The 25,950-nt window shown below is 47.0% G+C and overlaps 2 protein-coding genes across 3 annotated transcripts in view; both read right to left on the bottom strand.

Moving 5' to 3' along the window:
* LOC142186400 (uncharacterized) overlaps positions 1-19,445 on the bottom strand; it is a 28,677-nt gene extending 9,232 nt beyond the window's left edge. The window contains exons 1-6 of one of the 2 annotated variants that reach the window (XM_075261248.1): positions 19,350-19,445; positions 9,770-9,886; positions 9,502-9,663; positions 8,665-8,788; positions 8,213-8,310; positions 7,675-7,780 (exon numbers count right to left, since the gene is read on the bottom strand). In XM_075261248.1, coding sequence (XP_075117349.1) covers positions 7,675-7,780; positions 8,213-8,310; positions 8,665-8,788; positions 9,502-9,663; positions 9,770-9,823 — 544 coding nt within the window. In that variant the 5' untranslated portion in view covers positions 9,824-9,886; positions 19,350-19,445. Of the gene's footprint in view, positions 1-7,674; positions 7,781-8,212; positions 8,311-8,664; positions 8,789-9,501; positions 9,664-9,769; positions 9,887-11,729; positions 11,809-19,349 lie in introns of those variants that run through there. The other variant, XM_075261249.1, reaches the window with a different exon arrangement.
* LOC142186402 (uncharacterized) overlaps positions 1-25,950 on the bottom strand; it is a 214,353-nt gene that overhangs the window by 128,689 nt on the left and 59,714 nt on the right. The gene's annotated exons all lie outside the window — the stretch shown is intronic.

Genomic DNA, 25,950 nt, shown 5'->3' with positions numbered 1-25,950 from the left:
CCGCTGCAAGGGCATATTCCTGAATCTGAGCCCTGGTCACCACCAATGTCCTTGCTCTCCTGTCTGCAACCCACTCAGAGACCAGGCTTTCCAGCTCTGTATATATTGGTTGACGACCACATCCAATCTTGCGCTTTTTAGCCATTCCGCTCTCCACTTTTTCACTCAGGTTAGTGTATTCTGCACGCCATTTTTGGACCAGTCGGTGATCCAACATTTTCTCCTTGCAGAACTCCACTACATTTTTGCCCCAAGATTCTTCGACAATCGCTTTTTTATACTCCACGGTGTAGCTCTTCCTTTTACCACTGGAACCGGAAGCGCTCATGTCTAGGGGCAAAAATATAGCGTACGGAATATGCATTGCTTATGGTTCCATATCACAGTCTCCCATAGGGTTACAGCCCCATACAGTATCCCACACAGCCTTCCATAGGGTTACAGCCCCATACAGTATCCCACACAGTCTCCCATAGGGTTACAGCCCCATACAGTATCCCACACAGCCTTCCATAGGGTTACAGCCCCATACAGTATCCCACACAGCCTTCCATAGGGTTACAGCCCCATACAGTATCCCACACAGCCTTCCATAGGGTAACAGCCCCATACAGTATCCCACACAGTCTCCCATAGGGTTACAGCCCCATACAGTATCCCACACAGTCTCCCATAGGGTAACAGCCCCATACGGTATCCCGCACAGCCTTCAATAGGGTTACAGCCCCATACGGTATCCCGCACAGCCTTCCATAGGGTTACAGCCCCATACAGTATCCCACACAGCCTTCCATAGGGTAACAGCCCCATACAGTATCCCACACAGCCTTCCATAGGGTTACAGCCCCATACAGTATCCCACACAGCCTTCCATAGGGTTACAGCCCCATACAGTATCCCACACAGCCTACCATAGGGTTACAGCCCCATACAGTATCCCACACAGCCTTCCATAGGGTTACAGCCCCATACAGTATCCCACACAGCCTTCCATAGGGTTACAGCCCCATACAGTATCCCACACAGCCTCCCATAGGGTTACAGCCCCATACAGTATCCCACACAGCCTTCCATAGGGTTACAGCCCCATACAGTATCCCACACAGCCTTCCATAGGGTTACAGCCCCATACAGTATCCCACACAGCCTTCCATAGGGTAACAGCCCCATACAGTATCCCACACAGTCTCCCATAGGGTAACAGCCCCATACAGTATCCCACACAGCCTTCCATAGGGTAACAGCCCCATACAGTATCCCACACAGCCTTCCATAGGGTTACAGCCCCATACAGTATCCCACACAGTCTCCCATAGGGTAACAGCCCCATACAGTATCCCACACAGTCTCCCATAGGGTAACAGCCCCATACAGTATCCCACACAGCCTTCCATAGGGTAACAGCCCCATACAGTATCCCACACAGCCTTCCATAGGGTTACAGCCCCATACAGTATCCCACACAGCCTTCCATAGGGTTACAGCCCCATACAGTATCCCACACAGCCTTCCATAGGGTTACAGCCCCATACAGTATCCCACACAGTCTCCCATAGGGTTACAGCCCCATACAGTATCCCACACAGCCTTCCATAGGGTAACAGCCCCATACAGTATCCCACACAGTCTCCCATAGGGTAACAGCCCCATACAGTATCCCACACAGTCTCCCATAGGGTTACAGCCCCATACAGTATCCCACACAGCCTTCCATAGGGTTACAGCCCCATACAGCCTTCCATAGGGTTACAGCCCCATACAGTATCCCACACAGCCTTCCATAGGGTTACAGCCCCATACAGTATCCCACACAGCCTTCCATAGGGTTACAGCCCCATACAGTATCCCACACAGCCTTCCATAGGGTTACAGCCCCATACAGTATCCCACACAGCCTTCCATAGGGTTACAGCCCCATACAGTATCCCACACAGCCTTCCATAGGGTTACAGCCCCATACAGTATCCCACACAGTCTCCCATAGGGTAACAGCCCCATACAGTATCCCACACAGCCTTCCATAGGGTAACAGCCCCATACAGTATCCCACACAGCCTTCCATAGGGTTACAGCCCCATACAGTATCCCACACAGTCTCCCATAGGGTAACAGCCCCATACAGTATCCCACACAGCCTTCCATAGGGTTACAGCCCCATACAGTATCCCACACAGCCTTCCATAGGGTTACAGCCCCATACAGTATCCCACACAGCCTCCCATAGGGTAACAGCCCCATACAGTATCCCACACAGTCTCCCATAGGGTAACAGCCCCATACAGTATCCCACACAGTCTCCCATAGGGTTACAGCCCCACACAGCCTTCCATAGGGTTACAGCCCCATACAGCCTTCCATAGGGTTACAGCCCCATACAGTATCCCACACAGCCTTCCATAGGGTTACAGCCCCATACAGTATCCCACACAGCCTTCCATAGGGTAACAGCCCCATACAGTATCCCACACAGCCTTCCATAGGGTTACAGCCCCATACAGTATCCCACACAGTCTCCCATAGGGTAACAGCCCCATACAGTATCCCACACAGTCTCCCATAGGGTAACAGCCCCATACAGTATCCCACACAGTCTCCCATAGGGTTACAGCCCCATACAGTATCCCACACAGTCTCCCATAGGGTAACAGCCCCATACAGTATCCCACACAGTCTCCCATAGGGTTACAGCCCCATACAGTATCCCATACAGCCTTCCATAGGGTTACAGCCCCATACAGTATCCCACACAGCCTTCCATAGGGTAACAGCCCCATACAGTATCCCACACAGCCTTCCATAGGGTTACAGCCCCATACAGTATCCCACACAGCCTTCCATAGGGTTACAGCCCCATACAGCCTTCCATAGGGTTACAGCCCCATACAGTATCCCACACAGCCTTCCATAGGGTTACAGCCCCATACAGTATCCCACACAGCCTCCCATAGGGTAACAGCCCCATACAGTATCCCACACAGTCTCCCATAGGGTAACAGCCCCATACAGTATCCCACACAGTCTCCCATAGGGTTACAGCCCCACACAGCCTTCCATAGGGTTACAGCCCCATACAGCCTTCCATAGGGTTACAGCCCCATACAGTATCCCACACAGCCTTCCATAGGGTTACAGCCCCATACAGTATCCCACACAGCCTTCCATAGGGTAACAGCCCCATACAGTATCCCACACAGCCTTCCATAGGGTTACAGCCCCATACAGTATCCCACACAGTCTCCCATAGGGTAACAGCCCCATACAGTATCCCACACAGTCTCCCATAGGGTAACAGCCCCATACAGTATCCCACACAGTCTCCCATAGGGTTACAGCCCCATACAGTATCCCATACAGCCTTCCATAGGGTTACAGCCCCATACAGTATCCCACACAGCCTTCCATAGGGTTACAGCCCCATACAGTATCCCACACAGTCTCCCATAGGGTAACAGCCCCATACAGTATCCCACACAGTCTCCCATAGGGTTACAGCCCCATACAGTATCCCACACAGTCTCCCATAGGGTAACAGCCCCATACAGTATCCCACACAGCCTTCCATAGGGTTACAGCCCCATACAGTATCCCACACAGCCTTCCATAGGGTTACAGCCCCATACAGCCTTCCATAGGGTTACAGCCCCATACAGTATCCCACACAGTCTCCCATAGGGTTACAGCCCCATACAGTATCCCACACAGCCTTCCATAGGGTAACAGCCCCATACAGTATCCCACACAGCCTTCCATAGGGTTACAGCCCCATACAGTATCCCACACAGTCTCCCATAGGGTTACAGCCCCATACAGTATCCCACACAGCCTTCCATAGGGTAACAGCCCCATACAGTATCCCACACAGCCTTCCATAGGGTTACAGCCCCATACAGTATCCCACACAGTCTCCCATAGGGTAACAGCCCCATACAGTATCCCACACAGCCTTCCATAGGGTAACAGCCCCATACAGTATCCCACACAGCCTTCCATAGGGTTACAGCCCCATACAGTATCCCACACAGTCTCCCATAGGGTAACAGCCCCATACAGTATCCCACACAGTCTCCCATAGGGTAACAGCCCCATACAGTATCCCACACAGTCTCCCATAGGGTTACAGCCCCATACAGTATCCCACACAGTCTCCCATAGGGTAACAGCCCCATACAGTATCCCACACAGTCTCCCATAGGGTTACAGCCCCATACAGTATCCCACACAGCCTTCCATAGGGTTACAGCCCCATACAGCCTTCCATAGGGTTACAGCCCCATACAGTATCCCACACAGCCTTCCATAGGGTTACAGCCCCATACAGTATCCCACACAGCCTTCCATAGGGTTACAGCCCCATACAGTATCCCACACAGTCTCCCATAGGGTTACAGCCCCATACAGTATCCCACACAGCCTTCCATAGGGTTACAGCCCCATACAGCCTTCCATAGGGTTACAGCCCCATACAGTATCCCACACAGCCTTCCATAGGGTTACAGCCCCATACAGTATCCCACACAGCCTCCCATAGGGTAACAGCCCCATACAGTATCCCACACAGTCTCCCATAGGGTAACAGCCCCATACAGTATCCCACACAGTCTCCCATAGGGTTACAGCCCCACACAGCCTTCCATAGGGTTACAGCCCCATACAGCCTTCCATAGGGTTACAGCCCCATACAGTATCCCACACAGCCTTCCATAGGGTTACAGCCCCATACAGTATCCCACACAGCCTTCCATAGGGTAACAGCCCCATACAGTATCCCACACAGCCTTCCATAGGGTTACAGCCCCATACAGTATCCCACACAGCCTTCCATAGGGTTACAGCCCCATACAGTATCCCACACAGCCTTCCATAGGGTAACAGCCCCATACAGTATCCCACACAGCCTTCCATAGGGTTACAGCCCCATACAGTATCCCACACAGTCTCCCATAGGGTTACAGCCCCATACAGTATCCCACACAGTCTCCCATAGGGTAACAGCCCCATACAGTATCCCACACAGTCTCCCATAGGGTAACAGCCCCATACAGTATCCCACACAGTCTCCCATAGGGTTACAGCCCCATACAGTATCCCACGCAGTCTCCCATAGGGTAACAGCCCCATACAGTATCCCACGCAGTCTCCCATAGGGTTACAGCCCCATACAGTATCCCATACAGCCTTCCATAGGGTTACAGCCCCATACAGTATCCCACACATCCTTCCATAGGGTAACAGCCCCATACAGTATCCCACACAGCCTTCCATAGGGTTACAGCCCCATACAGTATCCCACACAGTCTCCCATAGGGTTACAGCCCCATACAGTATCCCACACAGCCTTCCATAGGGTTACAGCCCCATACAGCCTTCCATAGGGTTACAGCCCCATACAGTATCCCACACAGCCTTCCATAGGGTTACAGCCCCATACAGTATCCCACACAGCCTCCCATAGGGTAACAGCCCCATACAGTATCCCACACAGTCTCCCATAGGGTTACAGCCCCATACAGTATCCCACACAGTCTTCCATAGGGTTACAGCCCCATACAGTATCCCACACAGCCTTCCATAGGGTTACAGCCCCATACAGCCTTCCATAGGGTTACAGCCCCATACAGTATCCCACACAGCCTTCCATAGGGTTACAGCCCCATACAGTATCCCACACAGCCTCCCATAGGGTAACAGCCCCATACAGTATCCCACACAGTCTCCCATAGGGTTACAGCCCCACACAGCCTTCCATAGGGTTACAGCCCCATACAGCCTTCCATAGGGTTACAGCCCCATACAGTATCCCACACAGCCTTCCATAGGGTTACAGCCCCATACAGTATCCCACACAGTCTCCCATAGGGTAACAGCCCCATACAGTATCCCACACAGTCTCCCATAGGGTAACAGCCCCATACAGTATCCCACACAGTCTCCCATAGGGTTACAGCCCCATACAGCCTTCCATAGGGTTACAGCCCCATACAGTATCCCACAGCAATCACAGCAAGTCTCCATGCAATGTACCGTATAGGGACTTGCCGCGATTGCGCCGTAAGTGTACCGCAAGTTAAGGAAACTTTACATGGTGCATTTTGTGAATTGCTTACTTGGTACCGTAATGAGGATCGGATCAATTCCTCTGCGGTGCTGGGTAGAGGTGTGGCTTCTTCTTCCTCATGCAGGAGCCGCTGGGCCAATCAGAGGGACCACCAGCGGCTGCACATGAGGGCACTGAGGCTGCTTGTTTTTGATGGACCACGAACAACATTACTGCTGCTCCCGCGGCCTCCACATCCCTCCGCTCATTCCGCTCCAGATCCGACCGCATCCCGCTCTAACCGGCCGCATCCCGCTGTTAATGCAGCAATTTTTCCAACGTACAGTTTGCTATGTCTTACTTTCAGGGTACGTCTTACATTAGCCCACCCCCCTAAAACCCCACTACGTCTTACTATCGGAGGTGTCTTACTATCGGGGAAACACGGTATACTCGAGTATATATGGTAAATGTTTTCATGATTTGTCATTTTTTTTCTCTACCGAACAAATATGTTTGTATTTTAGAAATTTATTTTTATTTGTAAATTTAAGACCGATGGGTGATTTAAATTTTTATTTTTGGTCTTTTAAATTTTTCTATAGTAAAGTACTGCCGTCTATGGTAACATTACTATGTTTTATTGAGCTCTGACTACATTGGTAGGCACTGGTTACCACTGCAACCAAATTCTCATTGCGAGAGGGAGAGCCCCCTACCATGCTGTGGTCGCTTAGGAGCACAATGGAGGTTAAGTGGGATTTGAGTTGTTTCTGATCACATATACTCCTGACTGAGGACATATACTCCTGACTGAGGACATATACTCCTGACTGAGGACATATCCTCCTGACTGAGGACATATACTCCTGACTGAGGACATATCCTCCTGACTGAGGACATATCCTCCTGACTGATCACATATCCTCCTGACTGATCACATATCCTCCTGACTGATCACATATCCTCCTGACTGATCACATATCCTCCTGACTGATCACATATCCTCCTGACTGATCACATATCCTCCTGACTGATCACATATCCTCCTGACTGATCACATATCCTCCTGACTGATCACATATCCTCCTGACTGATCACATATCCTCCTGACTGATCACATATCCTCCTGACTGATCACATATCCTCCTGACTGATCACATATCCTCCTGACTGATCACATATCCTCCTGACTGATCACATATCCTCCTGACTGATCACATATCCTCCTGACTGATCACATATCCTCCTGACTGATCACATATCCTCCTGACTGATCACATATCCTCCTGACTGATCACATATCCTCCTGACTGATCACATATCCTCCTGACTGATCACATATCCTCCTGACTGATCACATATCCTCCTGACTGATCACATATCCTCCTGACTGATCACATATCCTCCTGACTGATCACATATCCTCCTGACTGATCACATATCCTCCTGACTGATCACATATCCTCCTGACTGATCACATATCCTCCTGACTGATCACATATCCTCCTGACTGATCTCTTCTTTATAAAACACCCAACAATACAGAGCCCTCTCAGCTCCTGAGCAGGCGCCATGTTTAAAGTTCAGAATTCTGCCATGTATGTGACTATTTTTGACATTTAATAGTTTTCACTCACCAGTGCTAGTATATCTTGGGATTTCCACTTCCTTAAGCAATGGTATTACATCCATATATATCTCTGCTTCTGTTTCTTCAACTTTTATATCTCTCAGATATGTAACCTAGTCCACCACATATGGAACAAATGATGGAGAATTCAGAAGGAGAACTATTATCACCACCAACTACTAGGACAAGAAAACAATTGATGTCGGCAGGAAATATTTACACCTTTAAATATTTAAAGAGGACCTTTCATGGTTTGGGGCACAGGCAGTTCTATATACTGCTGAATTCAGCGCACTGTCGGCTTTCCCGATGTGCGTTCCTCCCCGCTCACACTGTACAGCACTATAGGCGCTGCTGTGGAGAAGGACGTACCTGACTGACTGTCAGAAACGCCCTTCTGACGGTAAAGAGCTACAGTACCGGGACCGATAGCGCTTTACCCGGAGAACTGCCTGTGCCCCAAACCATGAAAGGTCCTCTTTAAAGAAAAAAAAAATGATCAGAGACTGAACCCTACAGATGTGCCATTTGGTAAATCCATTTACCTGGTGATCTTGTGTGATATTTGAGGTTTCCTCTGCATACTTCTTGGAATACCGAGGGCTGGGACATCTCTCTGACATTTCTTTATTACTCGATTTAGCTGTTGAAGACACACACATTGGGCAGATTTACTGCTGAATTTCCCCACAGTAAATGCAGCTGCTGTAAAAGCAGATGAAACCCTGGTGGACGTGTCACTCCCCTGTTCCCACTCAATTCAGTGGAAGCACCGGAGATAGCCGAGCACTTCCGCTATCTCAGGCACTCCTGCTGAAGAGATAGCAGCACAGCAGCCCTGTTCAGTGCACAGCAGTGGTGTCAGTGAACTTCAGCACAAGTCCTATTACTTGAATATGAGCGGTAATACACGCGCCGCCCATCCACTAGCAGAAGCTGCTATCCGGTGGATAGATCATCAGTATGAACACTAAGGATAATGAAAGTCTTGTCCTACCTGTATATGTAAGAGTCTGGGGAGTCTCCATCATGATGTCCTTATACTCATCCTTATGTTCTTCTATATACTCCCACTCCTCCATGGTGAAATGGACAGCGACATCCTGACACCGTACAGGAACCTGACACCGAAGATACAAAAAGGGGTAAGAAGGGTCAGCCATGAACCATTCTGGTTTCTAGAGTCTAATAAGCACATACCTGGTTATGACGACAGTCTATAGTCTGCTGATCTAGTTTATTGATCCTTATAAATGTGATAGTCACTACTATAATTAAGAATGGCTGGGGTTCTTATAGGGTGTGGCCATAAAGTGTTCCCTGCTGTAATCATAGCTGAACTCTGGGCTGAGGTCGCCAGTAATTCCAGGCCATTTCTCACAACTGGCTGTGCAGTTTTATGTTTAGGTTGAGGTGGATGGAGAGGGGCAAAAGGAGACCTACACAGTACCTCAAGTCTGACACCGATCAAAATGATTATTGTTGTTAAATGCTGCAGCAAGTAAGACTAAACCATAGAGGAAAGAAACTTAGTCATCATAAAGAAACCTCCCTCCCAGCAGCGCTCACCTCTCTTTCAATTCAGTAGCTCAATCATCATCCAGAAACCTCCCTCCCAGCCTTCCCAGCAGCGCTCACCTTTCCTTCAATTCAGCAGCTCAATCATCATCCAGAAACCTCCCTCCCAGCCTTCCCAGCAGCGCTCACCTCTCCAGTCAGCAGCTCCATCATCCAGAAACCTCCCTCCCAGCCTTCCCAGCAGCGCTCACCTCTCCTGTAAGCAGCTCAATCATCATCCAGAAACCTCCCTCCCAGCCTTCCCAGCAGCGCTCACCTCTCCAGTCAGCAGCTCGGCCATCTTGTTGGTCAGGGCCAGGATCTCCTGATAGCGTTTTCTCTCATGTATCAGTAAGTGAGGTGGAGACACCATGATAGGATCCTGGTTCCTGCTCCATCCTTCATCCTCCTCAGATATCTTCTTCACTACTATGTAGTCCTGGACATGGAGAGAGACATTGATGTCACTTTATACATTCCCTTCACCTCACCAGTCCTTACTTTATGAAGAGACACCAGACATGACATGTCCCAGGATCCCTCACCTCTCCAGTCAGCAGGTAGATGATCTCCAGGGTGAGGTTTAATATTCTCTCCATCTGTTTTATGTTCTTGTCCTAGTAACTCAGTCAGGAAAAGATGGATTTTCTAGTTTAGGAAAGCTGAAACAAAAGTGAGAACGAGTCAAATAACAAAGAAGAACATCCTATATGATCACAAGAATGGAGATCCCCTGTGAATAGTCTGCTTGTGTACACGCGTGGTCACCACCCCATTCACTTCTATTACCAGTATCAGTCCCATACAAGTGATTACTGCGGGGCATTGTGTTAAACACAATATATACACTTATATCTTAACATGGCACGCTATGGTAACACAATCCTATATAACATCTACAGATATTTAATACACATGTTACTATAGAGGTGTACTGTATTCTGTATAATACACAGGGAGGGCATATATGTCTATAGATGAACAAATACAGTCATGGCCGTGTTGTCACCCCTTAAAATTTCTCCAGGAAATGAAGTATTTCTCCCAGAAAATTATTACAATTACATGTTTTGTTATAGACAAGTTTATTTCCTTAATGTTATTCCAATACACACAAAGGGCCCGTTCACACGGGCACAGAGGGGGCGGATTATGGTGCGTAATCCACGTCATAATCCACCCTCTCACAATGGTGGTCTTTCTTCAGGCAGATTCCGTGGCTCGGTGTCAGGGGAACAGTTGTGTCAGACAGGTTTTGACCCAAAAGTGACGCAGCTCCCTGCGTCACTCTCGGTGCCAAAATCCGCTATACCGACCCCTGTGTGAACTAGCCCTAAAAAAAAAAAAAAAAAAAAAAAGTGAGCCAATTTTTTAGCCAATAATTATATAATTTTATGCAAAACTCCAAAAATGGGCCGGACAAAATTACAGTCACCATCAACTTAGTATTTGCTTGCACAACATTTGGAACAAATAACTGGAATCGATCACTTCCTATAACTATCAAGAAGCTTCTTACACCTCTCAGCTGGACTTTTGTACTCATTGCCGGTCCCTTCAGGACTTTCCAGCGCTTTGTTTTGAGCCATTACTAAGGGCTTTGTTCTGCTGGAAGACCCATGGACACAAACCCTGCTTTCTGACACTGGACCCTACATTGAGCCCTAAAATTCTTTGGTTATCTTCAGATATCATGATGCCTTGCACACAGTCAAAGCACCCAGTGCCAGTGGCAGCAAAACAACCCCAAAACATCTTTGACCCTCAGCCATATTTTATTGTTGGTTCTGTGTTCTTTTCTTTGTAGGCCTCATTCAGTTTTTATGATGTGCTTTTCCAGAAAGATCTATTTTGGTCTCATCTGTCCCCAAGACATTTTCCCACAAGGATTTTGGATTACTCACGTACATTTTGGACGATGGATAGTTGGCGCTGGCACTGATGCCCCCTGAGCCTGCAGGACAGCTTGGATTTCTTTGGAACTTGATTGGGGCTTATCTACCATCCAGACTATTCTGCGTTGCGACCTTTATGCATCAGTTTTTCTGTTCCGACCTCGTCCAGGGTGATTAGCTACAGTGCCATGAGTTGTAAGCTTCTTGATTATGTCACGCATCGTGGACAAAGGAACATCTAGATCTCTGGAGATGGACTTGTAACCTTGAGATTGTTGATATTTTTCCACAATTGGTTCTCAAGTCCTCAGACAGTTCTCTTCTTCTCCTCCTCCTTCTGTTCTCTATGCTTAGTGTGGCACACACAGACACAAAGTAAAGACTCAAGAGTCAACTTCTCTCCTTTTTATCTAGTGTCAGGTGTGATTTTTATATTGCCCACACCTGTTACTTGCCACAGGAGAGTTTGAATGAGCATCATATTCTGAAAACAAAGTTATTTACCCACAATTTTGAAAAAGTGCCAACAACTTTGTGAGCTCATTTTTGGAGTTTTGTGTGAAATTAAGTCCAATTTGCCCCTTTTCTCTGGGGATTTTTGTGTACTCACCTGTAAAATCCTTTTCTCGTTGTTCTCGTTGTACCCTCTGACTGACAGTGCACTCAGGCAGTTTTGCACCACAGCAGTAGGAGAGAGTCTAAAAACAAGAAAAAATGAACATGGAACCAACAACCATGAACAAACCTAAATTTATGAAGAAATAACGGGTGAGACCTGTACCCCCCAGTGAAACAACGGTGAAAAGGATTTTACAGGTGAGTACACAAAAATCCCTTTTTCTAGCAATATTTCACGGGGGGGGGGGGGGACACACAGCACCTTGGGACGTCCAAAAGCAGTCCCCGAGGGAGGGAAAAAACTGACAGTCCTGCGAACAAATGGCACACTGCCGCTTGCAGAACCCTCCGACCAACTGGCATTGACAGAAGACACAGAAAAATCTGGTAAAATTTAGAGAAAATATGTACCGAAGCCCAGGAAACAGCTTGCAGGCCAGCAAAACAGAAGCCCGATACCGAACAGCCCTGGAGGCACCGACAGTCCTGCTAGCGTGAGCCGCTACACGGAAGGGCGAATCACTACATTTTAGCCGTAAGGATTCCTAATGACAGACCAAATCCATATAGAGATGGACACCCTAGAAGCAGAAAGCCTTTCCTACAGCTCTCTGGAAGATCAAAAAAGAGCATCACAGCGCCGAAAAAGGTATCGTGAGGGCTAGAAAAAAACCTGGCCGCCCGGAACAACATCCAGGCAATGGATGGCGCTCATGAGGATCCTTAGGCTCCGGACAAAGAGATTGCAAGGCAATGTCCTCATTGGCGAGAATAGAGGACGCCACCTTAGAAAGAAAACCAAGAACCAAGAATGGAGACTGGCGAGCCAGCTGCCAGCTCAGAACTCTATAAATAGAAGTGAATGCAACAAGTAAAAAACCATCTTCCAAGAAGAAAACGGTGCAATATTTGCTCTAGAGGCTCAAAGGATGAGCCTGAAGTACCTCAAAAACGAGGTAAAGTTATCAAGGATCAACTAGAAGGAGGGACACAATGAGCCATACCCTGGAAAAATGGGTCTTTGCTTGAGCAAGGAAAACCAGGGCCTACTGGAAAAGAAAGGAAGCGCAGATATCAGACCTGTGAGGGAGAGGCCAAGACCCTGATCCAACCCAGACTGAAGGACGCCAGGATCCTGGGCCAAGGAAAAGGAAAAAAAGACGACAAACTACAGTTCCGCACCAGCGGACATAAGACTACCAAGTGTGATGGAAAATTTTAGCTGACTGAGGCTCCCTGGCCTTGATCATAGGCTAAATAACAGACTAAGACAAAACTCGCCTCAACAGCCTCGCCGTTAAACAGCTAACGTAAGGTGGGGTGGAATAGGTCCTTGAGAGAGCGGATCCTCCTGCAGAGGAACAAGCCAAGGCGTCTACCAACAGAACCTTGAGGTCTGCGTACTTGCCACACGAGGCCAGTCTGGAGCTACCAGGATGGCATGAACCCTCTTGACCCTGAGTTCCTTGAAAACCTGAGTAAGGATGGGAAGAGGGAGGAACAGATACAGAAATGAAAACCCCCACCAGGGAATTACAAGAGCGTCGGACACAGCGCCCGAGGAACCCTGCACCTGGACAACTACAGAAGAACTTTGTAGTTAAAACAGGAGGCCTCAGAAAAAAACGCCTGGCTCTTGGTTCCACCCTGGAGAGTCATGAAGGCGACGGCAGTGGAACTGTCGGGCTGAGAGCGAGCCGGCCGACCCCAGAGAAGGGTCCAGTATGCAGAGCCCGAAAGAAGGCCCTCAGTTACAACAGATTGCAAGACAGAGAGACCTGACTCAGGTTGTGACTGCCTCCTACGACACTAGGAAAAAAAAAACTGCCTGAGTGCACTGTCAGTGAGAGGGTATAGCCTGTGTGGCGGAGCCAATTTGGCACATCCCTTCTCCACCTACAGGAGCAGAATACTGGGCACATTACATTTCGCTAGCATCCCCCTGTCATGAGATTGGGGCCCCTAAATTTAGGCCCTATGCATATAATGGAGAAAAGTGAAAGTGCTGAGGGGAAAACAACAGTTGTGACCGACATGGATGGATTATAGCGACGGCGCCAAAGAGTCGCTGCTAAAGGGGTCGCACCAACACATACAAAGTATTATACCCCATAGTGGCCCCTGCACACTGTATTATGCCCCATTACCCAGCATTATGCACCACCGTGGACACCCATGAACAATTATTATACTCTGGGGGCTTTTCAGAACCCATAATCGGAGACCCAGGATGGATACAAACATAAAAAAACCACTGTTACTTACCTATCCCTGGCTTCGCTGTACTTCCCGCTGATGATGGCCATCTTCAATGACGTCCAGGATGTCACGTGACCCGGAAGGCCTGCGTCGCAACGCAAAGGACGCAGGTTCCGGTCATGTGAATTCAGGAACGTCACACAAGTAGGCCTGAAGCCTGCCCGGAGAGGTAAGTAACACAGTTTTTTATGTTCTCTTACCTCTCCTGGGCCTCTGGTCATTATACTCGGGGGTCTTTTCAGACTGTTTGTGGGGCCTGCGGTGTCACTTACTGATCCTGGCCGCTGCCAGGATCGGTAAGTAAATAGGGCCTGTTACCATCTGGAGTAACTCCAGCCAGTATCGACCTATTAAAAAAACAAAAAAAAAACAAAACCACAGTGGTATTGGCTGTCGCCGGGCCCCCTAATGTCCCGGGCCCTGTGGCAGCCGCTACCCCATTAGTTACACCCCTGGTGTAAATGTTTCATATGTTTGTGTAAGGAGCATAAATTTTAATTTTTGATAAAAAAAATAGTTCAAAAAATAGTTGTAATAGTTTACACTATATAATATGTATTGGATATATAAAATCAATAAAAATGTTGAAACGAAAAAAAAAAAAAAAAGTTGTTCACATCAATGTTACGACAAATTAGTAAAATGCCAAAATAATAAAAATTTAAAGTGGAAAAAAAGATTTACTGTGACACTGAAAATTTTACTTTAGCATAACCAACAATTTTACATATTTTCTGCGAGCAAAGCCACCGGGTATTCTACTAGTATATTATGTATACAAGGGCATATAGTCACACCTATATACAACCCTATATCATATGTGTAAACTATAGTTTCTGGGTTTGTGAGTTTGTGTGTTTGGATGTTTAGATGTTCGGATGTTTGTTCCTCAATCACGCAAAACCCGCTCCACCGATTTGGCTGAAAGTTTCCACAAACATAGTCACTACACTTGATTGCGCAATAGGCTACTTTTCGTCACAATAGCGCACATACGTTTTTCCCAGGACCCCCACAAAACCCAAACTCACATCACCATCTCTGCAATCTCACACACTTTGGACCATAGCAAGCCACAAAATTCATATTGCCCTCTACAGCCTCGCCCCTAACCCCACACAATCACATATACATATACTTTACCACTTTGCCCCTCGCCTTAACGATACTCCAGGAGGCTCTCTATAACGCTCCGGAGCAGCCATGTTTGCCGACCCCCACCGCTCTGACAATCCGCGACACCGCCCACCCATGTCAATACCCCTAGGCGGTCTAATAAATGCAAAAAAAAAAAGGGAAAAAAAATAAAATACAAAATAAAAACTATTACAAATTCAAATCCCCCCCCTTCCCTAGAACACATATAAAAGTAGTTAAATACTGTGAAACAGATACATGTTAGGTATCCCTGTGTCCGAAACCGCCCGCTCTACAAAGCTATACAAATATTTTGCCTGGACGCTTAACGCCGTAGCGGCAAACATACTGAAAAGTCCAAAAACACAGTATTTTCACTATTTTCATCATCATACAAATATCAAAAGTGATGAAACCAATAGCATTTCCCGAAAATGCAACAACTAAAAACTACACCCGGCCCCGCAAAAAAACACATTCCCCGACACAGACAAATAAAAAAGTGACTGCTGTCAGAATATGGCAACTTTTACAAACAAAAAAAAATGTCAACACACTACTGGCAGAAAATAACAAATCATACAATGTCGTATATCAAGGTATATTAGCTTCAAATCCCTCTGTCCCAAAGACACTATGTACAGTTTATACCGACACCGTATAGCAGCTGAAATACAAATTACATTCAACACAAAAGTCTCATGTGCTCTCAGAATTACAGCAAAAACAAGATACAAAGTTACATTTCATATCCCATCCCTTATACACAGTACGAAAACCTTACCCGCGCCTGTATACCTGCGCACTTCTAATATCACCGCAGACAAAGTCGCGGGTACCAGCTAGTATTGTATAATACACAGGACATATAGTCACACCTATATACAACCCTATATTATATGTGTAAACTATATAGTGTATAATACACAGGACATATAGTCACACCTATATACAACCCCATATCATAATACACAGGACATATAGTCACACCTATATACAAACCTATATCATATGTGTAAACTATATATTGTATAATACAAGGGCATATAGTCACACCTATATACAACCCCATATCATATGTGTAAACTATATAGTGTACTAGCTGGTACCCGCGACTTTGTCTGTGGTGATTGTAGCAGTGGGTATATACAGGCGGGGGTAAGGTTTTCGTACTGTGTATAAGGGATGGGATATGAAATGTAACTTTGTATCTTGTTGTTTCTGTAATTCAGAGAATACGTGAGACTTTTGTGTTGCAGTTACTTTGTATTTGAGCTGCTATATATACGGTGTTGTGAGAAACTTTACATAGTGACTTTGGGACAGAAGTTTTTGAAGTTAACCCTTTCCCGCCGGTGGCATTTTTTGATTTTCGTTTTTGACTCCCCTCCTTCTAAACCCCGTAACTTTTTTATTTCTCCGCTCCCAGAGCCATATGAGGTCTTAATTTTTCTGGGACAAATTTTTCTTCATGATGCCGCCATTATTTATTCTATATAATGTACTGGGAAGCGGGGAAAAAATTCAGAATGGGGTGGATTTGAAGAAAAAATGCATTTCTGCGACTTTCTTACGGGCTTTGGTTTTACGGCGTTCACTGTACAACCAAAATGACATGTCCCCTGTATTCTGTGTTTCGTTACGATTCCGGGGATACCAAATTTATATGGTTTTATTTACATTTTGACCCCTTAAAAAAATCCAAAACTATGTTAAAAATTTTTTTTTTGAAAAGTCGCCATATTCCGACACCCGTAACTTTTTATACGTGCATGTACGGGGATGTATAGGGCGTCTTTTTTTGTGGGGTCGGGTGTACTTTGTAGTTCTATCATTTTTGGGAAATGTTATTGCTTTGATCACTTTTTATTCAAATTTTTATCAGAATCAAAACAGTGAAAAAACGGCAGTTTGGCACTTTTGACCATTTTTCCCGCTACGGCGTTTACTGAACAGGAAAAATATTTGTATAGCTTTGTAGAGCGGGCGATTTCGGATGCGGGGATACCTAACATGTATGTGTTTCATAGTTTTTAACTACTTTTATATGTGTTCTAGGGAAAGGGGGGTGATTTGAATTTTTAATCCTTTTTATTTGTTTTTATATTTTTTTTTTACTTTTTTTTAAACTTTTTTTTTGCATTTATTAGACGGCCTAGGGGTATTGACATGGGTGGGCAGTGTCGCGGATTGTCAGAGCGGTGGGGGTCGGCAAACATGGCTGCTCCAGAGCGTTATAGAGCGCCTCCTGGAGTATCGTTAAGGTGAGGGGCAGAGTGGTAAAGTATATGTGATTGTGTGGGGTTAGGGGCGAGGCTGTAGAGGGCAATAGGAATTTTGTGGCTTGCTATGGTCCAAAGTGTGTGAGATTGCAGAGATAGTGGTGTGAGTTTGGGTTTTGTGGGGGTCCTGAGAAAAACGTATGTGCGCTATTGTGACGAAAAGTAGCCTATTGCGCAATCGGGTGTATTAACTATGTTTGTGGAAAATTTCAGCCAAATCGGTCGAGCGGGTTTTGCGTGATTGAGGAACAAACATCCGAACATCCAAACACACAAACTTTCACATTTATAATATTAATAGGATAATACACAGGACATACACTCACTGGCCACTTTATTAGGTACACCATGCTAGTAACGGGTTGGACCCCCTTTTGCCTTCAGAACTGCCTCAATTCTTCGTGGCATAGATACAACAAGGTGCTGGAAGCATTCCTCAGAGATTTTGGTCCATATTGACATGATGGCATCACACAGTTGCCGCAGATTTGTCGGCTGCACATCCATGATGCGAATCTCCCGTTCCACCACATCCCAAAGATGCTCCTCTATTGGATTGAGATCTGGTGACTGTGGAGGCCATTGGAGTACAGTGAACTCATTGTCATGTTCAAGAAACCAGTCTGAGATGATTCCAGCTTTATGACATGGCATTGCATTATCCTGCTGAAAGTAGCCATCAGATGTTGGGTACATTGTGGTCATAAAGGGATGGACATGGTCAGCAACAATACTCAGGTAGGCTTTGGCGTTGCAACGATGCTCAATTGGTACCAAGGGGCCCAAAGAGTGCCAAGAAAATATTCCCCACACCATGACACCACCACCACCAGCCTGAACCGTTACCGATACAAGGCAGGATGGATCCATGCTTTCATGTTGTTGACGCCAAATTCTGACCCTACCATCCGAATGTCGCAGCAGAAATCGAGACTCATCAGACCAGGCAACGTTTTTCCAATCTTCAATTGTCCAATTTCGATGAGCTTGTGCAAATTGTAGCCTCAGTTTCCTGTTCTTAGCTGAAAGGAGTGGCACCCGGTGTGGTCTTCTGCTGCTGTAGCCCATCTGTAGCCTCAAAGTTCGACGTACTGTGCGGCGTTCAGAGATGCTCTTCTGGCTACCTTGGTTGTAACGGGTGGCTATTTGAGTCACTGTTGCCTTTCTATCAGCTGGAACCAGTCTGGCCATTCTCCTCTGACCTCTGGCATCAACAACGCATTTCCGCCCACAGAACTGCCGCTCACTGGATGTTTTTTCTTTTTCGGACCATTCTCTGTAAACCCTAGAGATGGTTGTGCGTGAAAATCCCAGTAGATCAGCAGTTTCTGAAATACTCAGACCAGCCCTTCTGGCACCAACAACCATGCCACGTTCAAAGGCACTCAAATCACCTTTCTTCCCCATACTGATGCTCGGTTTGAACTGCAGGAGATTGTCTTGACCATGTCTACATGCCTAAATGCACTGAGTTGCCGCCATGTGATTGGCTGATTAGAAATTAAGTGTTAACAAGCAGTTGGACAGGTGTACCTAATAAAGTGGCCGGTGAGTGTATAGTCACACCTATATACAACCCCATATCATATGTGTAACCTATATAGTGTATAATACACAGGACATATAGTCACACCTATATACAATCTTATACTATAAATGTACAATATATACTATGTAGGAAATACAGTCACACCTATAAACAAACTCTATATACTATATAATATACAGATCAGTCACACCTATATTCTACCGTATACTACACATGCACACTATATACTAATAGAGGCCATATACTCACACAATGTACACCCTTTACTGTACATACTACTGTATAATACACACGTTATACATTACACATCTATAGCTATACACACAGACGGCAGGTATACACTCTATACGCACATATATAACATCCTATATGCCTATATACATACAAGGACATGAGAGCAGTGGCTACCAGTCTCACTTATCCGGCCAGTAACTCATCAGACTCCACCAGGTGACTGGAGGACCTGCACTAATGTGCTGACCAGGTGATCAGTCACGTGTCTGAGGGAGGAGTCAGGCTCCAGGATGTGCTGCCCGAAGGAGCTAAAGGACCTTTGATGATGTCATGATCATGTGATCAGACTCAGGCAGTGTAGCTATGGGAAGAATATGCAAATCTGTCTCCCAAGATGTAAACAGGGAGACAGTGCCTTTGTTATGCTGCCCTCTATGGGAAGCACCCTGAACATCATGGCCGACTTCCCAGAAGCCTTCACTGCATAATGCAGGGTTATAACCAAATCAGTTCTCGGCTACGGACGGCACCGTTTCTGTCTCTATGGACTTCATCAGCGCAGCCTAGAGAGAACTGATTTGGTTTAAGTGAGAGGCTGAAAGACCAGATTATGGGGATAACGTCTATCCTTAGGGAGAGACCACCTTCTCAGGTGTGTGGAGACTTATACAGCCATAGTTGCTCCACTGCAAGGGAACATGGGAAGAATATGCAAATCTGTCTCCCAAGATGTAAACAGGGAGACAGTGCCTCTGTTATGCCGCCCTCTATAGCAAGCACCCTGAAGGTCTGGAGGACGCAGATTTGAGTTGAATACATACGCAACTAAAGCAAGGAGCTGTCACAGTTCAGCTCCTTGCTTTGCCGCGGCGCTCCGACTAGTGGCTGTGTAGGCGCGATGTGATGACGTCACATTGCGCTTACAACTCTGTTAGCGAGGTGACGGAGAGAGCGGCAGGGGAGTGAGGAAAAGGTGAGTTTAAGTGGTTTCTGTGTGTAGACATTGAGGTGGAACATGAAACTGGGGTCAGATAAAGGAGAGGACGGCATGACACAGGGGGCAGAGATGGGGGGACATGAATCTGGGGGCAGAGATGGGGGGACATGAATCTGGGGGCAGAGATGGAGGGGACATGTATCTGGGGGCAGAGATGGGGGGACATGAAACGGGCAGAGATAGGGGATCATTAATCTGGGGGCAGAGATGGGGGACATGAATCTGGGGGCAGAGATGGGGGACATGAATCTGGGGGCAGAGATGGGGGGACATAAATCTGGGGGCAGAGATGGGGGGACATGAATCGGGGCAGAGATGGGGGACATGAATCTGGGGGAAGAGATGGGGGGACATGAAACGGGGGCAGAGATGGTGGGCATGAATCTGGGGGTAAAGATGGGGGACATGAAACTGTGGGCAAAGATGGGGGACATGAATCTGGGACAGAGATGGAACGGACATGAAATTGGGGGCAGAGATGGAGGGGGGGACATGAAACTGGGAGCAGATGAAGGGTGTATATGAAAATGGGGGGCGAGATAGAGGGGGGACATATAATTTACGGGTGACTGTAGGAGGATTATACTGTGTGGGGGCACATGGAAAAATGAATGGGAATGGGCGGAGTCAACATAAAAGCGGGTGGAGCTAAATTTGCAGTGGCTCGCTACACACGCCGCACATTTTGTCCCTCTTTCGGTTCTTCAAAAGTTGGGAGGTATGTATTAAAGTCTCTTGGTTGCCCATAAACATTTGCTGCATCTTCCTCTGACTACTGAACTGTAAGCATCTCCCAACATGAGCTCCTGACTTTCATCAAAGTAAACCTTGTAATTGAGCTACCTGCAAGACGAAAACCAGGAAATATCGGCTCCATGGAAGACATAACTAAGCGAGACTAAAAACATCCCAAGAGAAAAATGAAATAAGAACAGAAAAAGGATTTTAAAATACAAGAGAAGATTCCTACAGACCTCAGACTGGCTGAATGCAACAGGAACATCACATCTGACCCCAGGATCCCACATCACAGAAGGTAGGGCCATCACTTGGCTAATCCCATAAGCAAGTAGATTATCCCTCAGAAATAAGGAAATCGGGGACACCCTCAGATTTTGGGAACCTGGGAGATTATAATATGGAATTCTTAGATGAACCTAGTATGAGCTCCATAGAACCTAGGACAAGGTCCCAGCACAGCAGGGGGTCAGGCATCCCAGAAGGTGTGAAAGAAGCAATGCAGCCAACAGAGGACATTGACTGTTATGCTAAGAGCACTGTCTCTGTACACAGCGGGGGGCAGGCCACTCTACAGATTACATACCCTGATAACATGAGTCCCAATGAAAAGAAAAATGCAAATAAAGATCTCCTCAAAGCCCATGCTGAGACCCTGTTTGCTGATTACACATCAAACCAAAGAATGACTAACCTCATTATGCACACCGATTACATAAGAGCCTGGCAGCATGCAATATGTGACTGCTACAAGAGTACAACAACAGAAGAGGCGGATACAGGCAAAATAACAATCAGAATAAAAAACCCACAAGGGGCCGGCGAAGTGATTCTCACAACAACCATTTTTAATAATGGGACTTTAATGATTCAAGGAAGAGAAGATAGGCTTCACCAATATATAGAAAAATTCCCAGAGATCAAGAATCAGGCACAACTAAAAAGGGGCACAGACACAGGATCACCCACTGACTCAGGTGAATTACCCGTGACATCCCCCAACACTGCCAGTACACAGACACAAGCCAGCAAGCCCTCCCCCGACTCCTCACACCTCTCAGTAGAGTCCCTCACAGAGACTGTATCCCGGCTGGAGAGAGATTTTACTATCTATAAACACAATTATAACAGAAACTGTAATGTCAACGAACTGTCCAGCACAAATGGCGACACAAAAGCCATCCACAAACTTATCCAGGAAAACACAAATCTGAGAAAAGAGATAGCAGCCTGCCAGCAAGAGAATGTCAAGCTGTGGGATAAAATGACACAATGCCTACAAGAAATCACAGAACTAAAGGAAGAGTTATCAGGCCTGAAACTACAGACACAAGAGATAAGATCTAAGGAAGAGGGGGAGGAAAACACAACAGACTCTGATCAAGGTATCAATAAGACAGAAATGCCTCAAACATCACAAGAAAGTCCAGAACTGCCCATCACCCCAGACATAGAGCCAGAGAGAACCCAAACAACGAGAACCTCAAACCCAGATATAGTCCTGATCATAGACTCCAATGGCAAGTACATTAATACAAGAAAGCTCTTCCCACGGCAAAGAGTCAAGAAAATCCACAGCCCAACCATTGAAAAAGCCAACATTGTCATTTGCAAGCCTTTCTTCACTACCCCGAAACACATTGTCATACACACAGGCACAGAAGATCTCTCTGACCAGCCCCAACAGACAGCGGGCCAACTGGTCCAACTAGCAGAGAAAGCAAAGCAACGGTTCCCAGACAGTAGTATCATCCTGTCATCTCTGCTCCCACGAGAAGACATCTCTGAAGCTACCATCATGGGGATCAACAAAGAGCTGGCGACCAGAATCAGACAAACATCAGGCATCACCCTGGCACAACACCCCTCCATAGATAAGCGTCACCTATATGATGACAAACACCTCAATAAACATGGCGTCAGCCTCCTAGCGAAGGAATTCAAAGACTTAGTGCTCAACAGAGCCCCCGGGCCTAGACAACAAACAAAACAAAGAGTCATGGAAATAATACCCGACAACCGCCAATATCCAAGACAGAACCCCCCAAAGATGCCACCTATCAAGAAAAAGCCAACCAGAGCAACCCAGAGCACCGACATAGAGACAATAAAGAGAATAGAGCATGCGGTCACTACAATGGCCACAACAGCAATGCACATAAACCAATACCTGGCCACACTGCAACCAACCAAGAACCCAGCCCGTCCTCTGCAGGACAGCTCATTACAAGGTTTACACACCGAAGATGAAATCACTAACTATCAGTAGTTGGAACATACAAGGGCTGAACGCCTCAGCCTTTGGATCTAAATCAAAAGATCCAGACTTCATAGACAGACTAAAAAACATAGACATTCAAATCCTCCTAGAGACATGGACCCGGGCAGATGACGAGTCCCTAACACCCATGGGCTACAAGGAATTCTCAGTGCCCGCCCAGAAAAATAAGACCACCAAACATGGCCGCCACTCAGGAGGCATACTAATATGGTACAAGGAGGAGCTCAAAGAACACGTAAAAGCTACCAAACGTGGAACTAATCACATATGGATAAAAATAAGCAGCTCCATCCTCAGCGGCCAGCAGGACATCTATCTCTGTGCAGTATATATGCCCCCACCAGGGTCCCCCTACCACGACCCCGACACTTACGAGGTCCTACAAAGGGAAGCCGTCCACTTCCAACCCAAAGGCAGAGTACTAATATGCGGAGACCTGAATGCAAGGACAGGCACAGAGATAGACTACCTGCCTCCTGACGACAACCCACATACGCACGGTAGTGAGATCCACCACCCAGAACCCACACAGACAAGAAGAAACAGCCAAGACAGAATTGTCAACAAGAGTGGGAGACAACTGCTGAACATGTGCCGAAGCCTAGGACTGTACATAATAAACGGACGTACCACAGGCGATCCCAGAGGACGCTTCACACTAAACTCTCAAGTGGGCAACAGCGTGGTGGACTATGCCATTACAGACGCAGACCTGTCAGACATTGAAGACTTCACAATCGCACCTGACTCCCATCTATCAGACCACAACCAGATCCTACTATACATGAGAACCAGGAACAAAACACCCACACATGAGCCCCAACAGTCCGGCCTCTACAACCTACCAAGACATTTCAAATGGGCCAACCACCAGGCCATAGAATATACCAACGCAACCAACCGACCCGAAATCAAGACACTGCTCACAAACTTCCATACAAACACCTATCAGCCAGACCAACAGGGAGTCACCAGAGCTGTGAAGGATCTCAAGTACATCCTACAGACCACAGCAGAACTAGCAGGCCTGAAACGAACCAAACCCATAAGACAAACCAACAAACAGTCCCACAAATGGTTCGACAGCGACTGCAGAGCACTACGCCATACCCTAAGAACAGCCTCCAACCAAAAACACAGGGACCCCAACAACAAGGAGGTGAGGGAAGCCTACAACAATCTATGCAAGCAATACAAGGGCACCCTCAGAGAGAAGAAACAGAGATACCTCTCCCACAAAATCGAGCAACTAGAGGACTCCCTCCAGGACAGCTCATTCTGGGAGACCTGGCACCACATGGGCACAAAGCCCAAGAAAAACTCTCTCCACATCCAAAATGGCAATATCTGGCTCAACTACTTCAGAGGTCTCTACAAAAACATCCCAGAAGAAGAACTAACTCCAGAACAGCAACAGATAATCACCAAACTGAGGGACATGGAGAAAGTCATCAAAGACTTCCAGAACCCTCTGGACTCACCAATCACCATAAAAGATATACAGGAAAGAATTGTCCTGCTGAAAGGCAAAAAGGCCAGTGGCCCTGACGGCATCCTACCAGAGATGATCAAATACAGCCCTCCAGCAATACACGCGGCACTGGCAAAGCTATTCACCCTCGTGCTCAATGCTGGACACTTCTCCGAAGACTGGAACAAAGGGCTCATAACCCCCATCTACAAGAATGGGGACCAATATGACCCCAACAACTACAGAGGGATCTGCGTCAGCAGCACGCTAGGGAAACTGTTCAACAGCATCATCAATAACAGAATCCTCACCTTCCTCACACAACACGGGGTCCTCAGCAAGAGCCAAGCAGGGTTCATGCCAAACCACCGCACCACAGACCATATCTACACCCTGCACAGCCTCATCAAGACGCACGTCCACAACACCAGAAGAGGCAAGATATTCGCCTGCTTCGTGGACTTTAAGAAGGCATTTGATTCAGTATGGCACCCAGGCCTACTCCTAAAACTCCTAGAGAGTGGAATAGGAGGAAGAACGTACGACGTCATCAAGAGCTCCTACACCGGAAACCAGTGCAGTGTGAAGGTGAATGGGAAAAGGACAGCATACTTCCAACAGGCCCGAGGGGTCAGACAAGGCTGTAGCCTGAGCCCAACGCTCTTCAACATCTATATCAATGAACTGGCTACAGCCCTGGAGACCTCACCAACCCCAGGCCTCACCCTGAACAATCGAGAGGTGAAGTTCCTGCTGTATGCCGATGACCTCCTACTCCTGGCCCCCACCGAGAAAGACCTCCAAGAAAGCCTGTCAGTGCTGGAAAAATTCAGCACCACATGGGCCCTACCCATCAACCAGAAGAAGACCAAAATCATGGTATTTCAGAAGAAGGGCCACAATAAAGCCTCCACCACCCCACAATTCACACTGAACGGCTCCACACTGGAGAAAACCAACAGCTACACCTACCTGGGGCTGGAGCTCAGCCAATCAGGAAGCTTCAAAGCAGCAATAGAAACCCTGAAAGCAAAAGCCTGCAGAACCTTCTACGCCATCAGAAGACAACTGTACCACCTCAAACCACCGGTGAGGGTCTGGCTGAAGATATTTGACGCAGTCATCACCCCGATCCTTCTCTATGGCAGTGAAGTTTGGGGCCCAGCCACCTACCCAGACCAGTCAAAGTGGGATTCCAGCCCAACAGAGAACTTCCACCTGGAGTTCTGCAAATACCTGCTCCATGTCCATCGCAACACCTCCAA

Source organism: Leptodactylus fuscus (assembly GCF_031893055.1).
Source record: "Leptodactylus fuscus isolate aLepFus1 chromosome 10 unlocalized genomic scaffold, aLepFus1.hap2 SUPER_10_unloc_1, whole genome shotgun sequence".
Lineage (NCBI taxonomy): Eukaryota > Metazoa > Chordata > Amphibia > Anura > Leptodactylidae > Leptodactylus > Leptodactylus fuscus.
The sequence above is the reverse complement of the archived record's forward strand: the minus strand, read 5'-3'. Positions and strand labels throughout refer to the sequence as shown.